Below are 9,407 nucleotides of genomic sequence, written 5' to 3' on the forward strand. Positions count from 1 at the left end.
GGAAGAATATAAAAATCAGCATATTTTAGTTTATATATAATGGCTTATTTTCATTTTTCATATTAACTTTAAACAGAATACAAAAAGTCTAAAATGAATATTCTAATAGGAAAATCGTCTTACAAAATTTACTCTATATGTGTATTTAGAAAACCAAAACGTGCTGCACCCTGGTGGCGTAGTGATTAAGAGCTATGGCTGCTAACCAAAAGGATAGCAGCTTGAATCCACCAGATGTTCCTTAGAAACTCTATGGGGCAGTTCTACTGTCTGTCCTATAGGGTCTCTATGAGTTGGAATCGACTCGACAGCAATGAGCATATTTAGAAGCATGTTAAAATTGAAATGTTGTTTAAAAAGCTACACCCAGCTTTAATGTTCTAAATAATAAAGGAATTCATAAATGTTGTTTACATATTTGATAACAGTAGAAAAGTAATACCTCGTACCAAATGATAGCAGAGAGTTTGAATAACTTGCCTAAGCCGTACAGATACTAGACGTGAGCCAAATTTGACCTTATTCCAGAGTGTCCTCATTTAACCATTATATTTCTCTGCCTCTACTTCCTAAGTGAAGAAAAATCTTCTATTTTCTTCTAATTTTAAAGAATTAAAGTACCTACATAGCAAATTCCATTTCCTATATTCATCTATTTTATTTGGTCACAGTATCATCTATTTTATTTGGTCACAGTAAGTATTATGAAGGATTAATTTTTGCAGTCTAGTATTAATTGTGGTAGCAAGTCTACTACAAAGCAACTTCAGATTTAGATTCTGAATTCCTGGCTCTCCTTCTAATTAGGTTTGTGACCTCACGCAACTAACAGTCATTCTGTGGCTTAGCCCCTTCATCTAGAAAGATAACGTTGTTGTCGTCAGCAGCCATTCGATCGGCCCTGGATACGTGGTGACCCCACGCACAGTGGAATGAAAGGCTATCTGGTCCTATGCTGACATCATGATTGGTTGCAGATGGGATCATTGGGATCCATAGGATTTTCATAGGCTTATTTTAGAAAGTAGATTTCCAGGCCTTTCTTCCTACTCCACCTTAGTCTGAAGTTCAGCTAAACCTGTTCAGCATCATAGCAGCACGCAAGCCTCCACTGAAAGAAAGGTGGTGGCTGTGCATGAAGTGCATTGGCCGGGAATTGAAACAGGGTCTCCCACATGGAAGACAAGAATTCTACCACTGAACCACCACTGCCCCCAGAAGAATATCAACCACTTCATAATTAGTCGTTGTATGGTTTGTATGCAGTGACACAGGGAAAACACATAGCACACAGTAATGGTTGCTCCAAAAATCATTAGGTCTAACCAAGTATGTTCAGAGGACCTAATCAAAATATACACAAACTGCAGCTGAATAAACCATAAGGGATTTAAGTCAAAGAAAAGCTTCTTTTAGTTTTCTGACTCACAAAACTTCATGTACCATAAAATATTTCTGATACCCTAGGACTCAACTCCCTGCTATTTAAGCTATGTTGATTCAGAGCACTCTTTAAGCTTCTTCTTATTCTAATCCCTCAAAATTCTCATAAACTCTAGGCAGCTCAGAGGAGTAGAAGGACCTTACAATGGAAAGGGTCAGAGATGACTCATCTCCCTTTCTGGCCTCTTCGCCCTGTTACAGACTTGAACTCATGTACCTGGTTGGCACATCTGAAAGAATGGGGTTAGCACTGTCCAAAGAAAAAAAATAATGTGAGCCACAAATGCAGGCCACATATGTAGTTTTAAACTTACTGGTAGCCACATTAAAGAAAGTAAAAAGAAATAAGCAAAATTAATTTTAATAATATATTTTCTTTAACATGTTGTTGTTGTGTGCTGTCAAGTCAATGATTCCAACTCATAGCAACCCTACAGGACGGAGGTGCAACTGCCCCATAGGTTTTTTAGGCTGTTGCTAGGAGTCAGAACGGACTCAGTGGCAATGGGTATATTATAATCTTTATGGGAATAGATCGCCAGGTCTTTTCTCCTGTAGAGCCTCTGGTAGGTTTGAACCACGGACCCTTGAGTCAGCAGCCAAGTTCTTAACCCTTGCACACCAGTCAGGGCTCCTTTTTATTTAACATAACATATCCAAAATATTATCAATTCAACATGTAATCAACACGAAAAAGTATTAATATTTTACTTTTTTTTTCCCTGTACTAAGTGTCATGGATTGAATTGTGTCCCCCAAAAGTATCTGTCAACTTGGTTAAGTCATGATTACCAGTATTGTGTGATTGTCTAGCATTTTGTCATCTGATGTGATTTCCCTATGTGTTATAAATCCTATCAGTATGATGTAATGATGAGATGGATTAGTGGCAGTTATATTGATGAGATTTATAAGATTAGATAGTGTCTTAAGCCAATCTCTTTTGAGATATAAAAGAGAGAAGTGAGCAGAGAGACATGGGGACCTCACACCACCAAGAAAGCAGTGCTGGGAGCAAAGCGCGTCCTTTGGACCTGAGGTTCTTGCACAGAGAAGCTCCTAGACCAAGGGAAGACTGATTACAATGACTTTCCTCCAGAGCCGACAGAGAGAGCCTTCCCCTGGAGCTGACGCCCTGAATTTGGACTTCTAGCCCAGTAGACTGTGAGAGAATGAATTTCTCTTTGTTAAAGCTATCCGCACGTGGTATTTCTGTTACAGTAGCACTGGATGACTAAGACACTAAGCCTTCACAATCTGATGTGTATCTGTATCTGGTGTGTCAACCTAAAGTAGCCTCATTTCAAGTGCTTAACAGCCACATGTGGGTAGTTGCTGCCATACTGGGTAGTGCAGGCCTACCGATCACCAGACAGACACCTACAATCACTTTCTACATAAAATATGACAAAGCAGAAAGATGGTCATTAAATTTGTATAGCTTATGGAAAACTGAGTTTAAAAAATTGATTTGATTTTAAAGTTTATTTTAACAATAACGTAACTTATTTATTTAAAAATATTTACATGTCCTCTCCCTCTTATTATATGTATTAGACCTAGCTTTTTTTTTTGGAATAATGATGATGCAAGAATATTTATTTGTAATACCAAGTGACTATTTTGTAGAAGTTTTATGACAAGTAGTAAGACCTTGAAATTGATTGAAACGATGAAAAATTATCTAAAATAAAGCATCATAAAATAAGAATCTTATTTAATATGAATTAATCAGTTGCTATGGAGTTGATACCAACTCTTGGTACCCCATATGTGTCAGCAGAACTGTGCTCCATAGCGTTTTCAATCAATGGCTGATTCTTCAGAAGGAGACTGCCAGGTCTTTCTTCCAAGCCCCTATGGGTGGACTTGAACATCCAACCTTTTGGTTAGCAGCCAAGCGTATTAACAGCTTGCACCACCCAGGGACTCCTAATATGAATTATCATCCCCTATTTATATTTTCTACTTGATTTCTTACAATTTGTATGAAATAGACCCCATCTCGAGGGCATTTTGCTTTGATGCTTATATCACTTACTTTTTAATTAATCTGGGTTAAAAATAATAAAATAGACTTCTAGATTTCTTCAATATGCAACAGCACACAGAAATTGGATTTCTGCAGAATAAAAACTGCAAAGATATTAAAGTGCCCTCATGTGTTGTTCTGTTTATAGCTCCTGGGAGCTTCGTTTCTGAAATTTTCCAAGTTTTTTTTTTTTCCTCCAGATTAATTTGTTAATGCATAACCTAAACATCAATATGCCTATGTTTCATTGGTCCCATTTCTATTTTTCTCACTATTGAAATAAAAATAAAATAAAACCCCACAGATGAGATTTTGAGACTAGAAAATGAGAACGGGACTAAACTCACAGTACCATTTGGTTTGGCCAGACACTCTAATAGGAAAATACAGAAGCCAGGAAAATATTTTGGAAGAAGGACAAATTTAACATTAATTTTGACTGTAGTGTCACCAGAAAGGCATGCATTTCAGAAGACATGTCAGACATACCAGCTTGGGATACAGAACACGGAAGGAAGAAGATACATTTCAACTGAACGGCAGCTTTCACTTCTTCCACATATAATACCAGCAGAATTCATAAATTCTTATCATTCCTTCTATCAACTGTGACCAAACAATTTTGCATCTGATCTCATCTTACAAAATGGTCTAGCTCAGTGCTCTCAGATAGGACGGGCTATAAAAGACTTAGGAAGGGCAGCAGACTACCCTGCATGACCCCTCTGGGAGAGAGAAGGTATACAGGTGTGAAAGGGTCATTCCAGGTACAAGAACAGCACAGCAGACCAGCATAGCATTTGAAAGGAATGGGAACAGGTAAGGAAGAAGTATGAAGGAAAACTGTCAGAATTAATGGAGGTACTCTGAAAGTTTGGTGTCAAGGAATTAAATAAATTAGAAATCCCAAAAAGCAGACTTTACGGAGAAGTTTGCCAGTAAGTAGTGAGGCTACAAAAACCATGGTAGGATTCTGAGGCAGGCCTAGTCAATGAGAAAGGCAGGAGGCATAATTTAAGTATTGATCATCTGCCTAGAATAGGGGTTGTTAGGCTAAATAATTGTCCATGAATCCCAAATAAGCTTTAGAAGGACCTCTAAGTCATATAAAGCTTTATCAGATTCTCAAAATGTCTGTTACATACATAGGAGGTTATGAATCCATTCTAGGGGATTTAAGGACTTAGGTGTTCAGCAAACAGACTTGGAGTTAATTCTGTTATCCCAGATAAAGGGCAAAAGTTAAGTCCCTGAGCCTGACTGGTGGCCCTGAGTTCCTTAAATCCCTCTCACTGAAGGGCTGGTCTTATAAACTTGCCAGTCCCTAGATTACTAGAAAGAGTCAGGTGGCTGCAGATGAAGGGAGAGGAGCAAGGCCCTGGGAGCCACGCAGGGCCTGATTACTGTCCCCAGTCTCCATTCTGTCTCAGTTTCCCATTATCCATAGACCATCACTTATGAGTTCTCATCAGAAAGATAATCATGTCAAATATATTTTTTAACTTATCTTCCTTTCTTACCATCACCTCCACTAAAATAATAACAGGGCACTTCATTCCTTGGTGGCATAGTGGTTAAGAACTACAGCTGCTAACCAAAAGGTTGTCAGTTTGAATCCACCAGACGCTCCTTGGAAACCTTATGGGGCAGTTCTACTCTGTTCCCATAGGGTTGCTATGAGTCAGAATCGACTCGATGGCAATGGGCTTTTTTTTTTTTGGTTATTCCTTATTACAAACAGATTTTTTCAAGACTGGTATAGAAAGAAAAGATGTGCGTAAAGCAGATATTTGATTACTAACACATTTACCATCCCTGTCTTCTCAATTCATGGGAATTGAGCTTATATAACAGAAGATTATTTGACTCTAAAACTTACCTCTTTCATTGTAGATGAAGCCTCATGAGATGCCTACCCAGGCAATATTGTAACATATTAGTGTCTCGTTGCTGTCGAGTCGATTCTGATTCATAGCGACCCTACAGGACAGAGCAGAACTGCCCCACAGAGTTTCCAAGCAGCAGCTTGTGGATTCGAACTGCCAACCTTTTGGTTAGCAGCTGAGTTCTTAACCACGTTGCCACCAGAGCGAGTGTATTACTTGGGAAGAAAATGCTAAGACTATGACATATGCGTATAAAGACCAGCCACCTGTTCTTTTTTATAAGGCCATTTACAGCCAGGAATCCACGACTTTTTATACTGACTTAGAAAAACAAATGACCTTACAGGAAAGTCCGGCAAATTCCAGCTTTGCACGGAAGGGAGGTGGAACAGAGAGAGAAAAACAGCCTTAAGTTTTCTCTCTTTACCTAAAGGTTTGGTAAATGGCTCACTTTACTGCTGAGGTGTATTCATTTATGTATATGTAATGTACATCCTTTTATTTTAAAAAAATTATAATTTCAACATAAAAATATTATAATTTTTTTTCTTTAAGCTGGATGTTTGGGGTTTATTATCTTATACAGAAATTATAACTTACCGGTTCAACAAACTCAAACTTCTTTTTTTCTTGAACCTCTTGAATTTTAAAGACATATTCCAGTGATGCTTCATAGAAGTTTTGATGTTCTCGGTCAATCTGTGTATCTGCCTGAAGAGTAAAAAAACAGGCAAATCACCACATAGGGAGTGATTATGGATGCTTTTTTTCTATGTAGGGAGGGACTCAAAACTTCTTCTACTCTGAAATCTTTATTAAAGTTAACTTTTGTTTCAATTTAGTCTTTTTTATTATAATTTAGTTCCTCTTTTATGCCCTGGGAATACAGAGACCAGGAAAGCCCAGTCCTTACCCATAAGAGCTTACAGTGTATACAGTGGAAGGGAAAAAAAAAACAGAGTAAGCACACACATTTGTTATATTCCAATAAAAAAAAATAAAAAACCCCAAACCAAACCTGTTGCTGTCAAGTTGATTCCGACTCATAGCAACCCTAAAGGACAGAGGAGAACTGCCCCATAGGGTTTCCAAGGAGCACCTGGTGGATTTGAACTGCCGATCTTTAGGTTAGCAGACGTAGCTCTTAACCACCATGCCACCAGGGTTTCCATTAAAGAAAAACTATTATAAAACAGGTATTTGAATGTATGTGAAAATCTATGGGACTATAGAAGGAGGGACTAAATTCTGCGAGAAGATGGTGGTGGTTGAGTTGAATCTTAAGATGAACAACTGGCAGCAGATAACAAAGATGAAAAGGCAGGAGCCACTCCCATGAAAAGGGAGAGAGGCAGGAAAGAGTTTAGCTGTAGAGTGAATATATGGAGGAGAGGAATGAGAAGTGAGGTTGGCATCATGCTACAAAAGATCCTGGGCACTGCATAACGAATTGGATTTTAACTGATGAAGAATCGTCTGAGCATATGAAGCAGGAGAGCCATACCATTAGGTAAACTCCTAGAAAGATAATATTGTTAGCAGAGCCAATAAATTCAGTGGTTCTAACCTGATGAATCATGCTCCATCAATGCCATGCATTTTATTCTTTCTGATTGTAAATAAGGTTCTTCTGATGTGGACAAGTGTTCCTGAGATAATTTCATTTTCTCTTCGATGCCTACTACCATCCTCCGATGCCCTCTTTCTGACTGACTTTGGCGCACTACAGAGGCATGATTTACTGTTCCTGCCCAGCCTCACACTCCTCATTGCCAGCTGAGATTACTAAAAGCAGACGAAAAGAATGGGCTCTCTGGAGGACTAAGCATCTGCCAACAACAATTTGGGAATAGAAAATTGCTTTGGAGCCATTGTACAATGGTAATTTCACAAACAAAAGCTAAAAAAAGATCAAGTTAGGTTTGCCAGCTTGGACCTCACAGCATCATAACTTCACTTGGCATATCTTTAAAAACAATGATTTACTTATTTACATAATTAAAAATAATCCAATATTATAAGCAATAAGCAACTCACTAGGGGTGTTTAAGGTTGAAATTCCAAGTTTTTAGACTAACATATGTGAAGAACATACAAACCGGTAGAAAATTTGGGACTCAAACTTTTCAGTCTCCAAAGATATTTAGGAAAACAAAAAGAAATCAGTATTTCACATTAAATCATATGTATTGTCTTCTTATCATCACTTAGGGGGATACACTATCTATAAGAATGACTCATAAGTTGTTAAATGAGTTACAGGTGGTGGGGTGCTGGTACATGTTTAACAGCTGGCTCTCTAATTTTCCTATGAAGCCTGATATGCAGCATTTGCTAGTTTCTGTGGTATAAATACTTCTCATACGTCCAGTTGTAAGCTATAAACCCAACATCACTAAATGAAGGAGTTGGAAACCCAAAAAAAAAAAAAAAACAAACCTGTTGTTTTCAAGTTGATTCCAAACTCATACTGACCCTATAGGACAGAGCAGAACTGCCCCATAGGGTTTCCAAGGAGCAGGTGGTGGATTTGAACTGCCGACCTTTTGGTTAGTAGCTGAGCTCTTAAGCACAGTGCTACCAGGGCTAGATCTCCAAAGCTAGCTCCAATACAACATTAGGTCTAAGGGACGCAAGAATATTTTTAGGCTCTGAGACAACATTATATTCCAAAGATACTTCTTATATTTTGAAAGATAAAGTCACTGACTGTGCTGCTTATCACCCTGGAACAAACTGGAATGTCGAGACACCTTTAGAATCTAAAATGGTTATTTTTTGTCAACAGAGCTGGGTAGAAGAGTTATTAACACAGCAGTCCTGACTGCTATCCTTTAAAATCTCTGCTTACAAGGTTGGCTCTTGACTGGGTTCCTGGGAATGTGGATTTCGGAGGAATTCCCACTACCCTAACTGATTAAGAGTGGCTCAACATGTCTAAACTGTTTGTGCAAACAATATGGTTTATGCTGAACACTTATTTTCCTTCTGGGAGTCTAGAATTTTGGTATGTGCCAGGCAGGTGTCTTAAGTAGCCAGCCCAAACAAAATCCCTGGACATTGAGTCTCTAGCGAGCTTCATGGCAGACAAAATGTCACCTGTGTTGTCACAACTCATTGCTGAGGGAATTAAGCATGGTGGCGCAGTGGTTAAGCGCTCGGCTGCTAACTGAAAGGTCTGCAGTTCGAACCCACCAGCTGCTCTGCAGGAGAAAGATGTGGCAGTCTGCTTCCATAAAGATTTACAGCCTTGGAAACCCTATGGTGCAGTTCTGTTCTGTTCCACAGGGTTGCTATAAGTCAAAATCAACTTGACAGGAGTGGGTTTGTGTTTCGTAAATGATTCCATTAGGAAAAGTCTCTTGGAAGCTTGTGCCTGGTTTCGTCTGGATGTCACCCCATGTGCCTTTTCCCTTTGCTGACTTTGCTTTGTATCCTTTTGCTGTAATAAAATGTAGCCATGAGTATGATGATAGGCTGAGTCCTGTGAATCCTCAGTGAATTACCCAACTATAGGTGGTCTTGGGGATCCCACCAACAAGAGTGTTAAGTAATTTCTTCAGAAACTTATTTGCCATGCACAATTTCACCACACAAAAAAGGGCAAAAATGGGATAAAGGAGAAATAATATATCTTGCCATTTGCCAGTAACAGAAATTTTCATCACCTCCAGTCTAGACAACTGAAATTCAATATACCACAAGCTGTTTTGAAAGATCATCCACAATGTATGGTACTTAAGGAACATGACAGCTTAATTGTTTTTCAGGACAAGACTTAGAAAGGTATTCTTTCACTTGGGATGAATCTCTTTAGCATTTAAACTCATAGTGTCTGGTTCACTAGCAGAACTTACTTATGTACCCACTAGCAACTGGTCCTATATATATTTCAAACTGGATAAGTGAGGTAACCATATAATTTATCATGCAAACTGGGACACTTTAAAAATAAAAGGGATCGGCAGCAAGGGAGAATGAAGAGAACAGGATACAAGGAAAAGATTAGTCCGAAGGACTAATGGACCACAGCTACCAAGGCCTTC

General features: G+C 38.6%; 1 protein-coding gene across 1 annotated transcript in view; it reads right to left on the reverse strand.

The window, feature by feature from the left end:
• Positions 1 to 9,407, reverse strand: part of ARHGAP42 (Rho GTPase activating protein 42) — a 313,582-nt gene that overhangs the window by 68,212 nt on the left and 235,963 nt on the right. The window contains exon 6 of the mRNA XM_004385873.1: positions 5,962 to 6,072. Coding sequence (XP_004385930.1) covers positions 5,962 to 6,072 — 111 coding nt within the window. The remainder of the gene's footprint in view (positions 1 to 5,961; positions 6,073 to 9,407) is intronic.

The sequence above is a fragment of the Trichechus manatus genome, unplaced genomic scaffold (genome assembly GCF_000243295.1).
Source record: "Trichechus manatus latirostris isolate Lorelei unplaced genomic scaffold, TriManLat1.0 scaffold00148, whole genome shotgun sequence".
Lineage (NCBI taxonomy): Eukaryota > Metazoa > Chordata > Mammalia > Sirenia > Trichechidae > Trichechus > Trichechus manatus.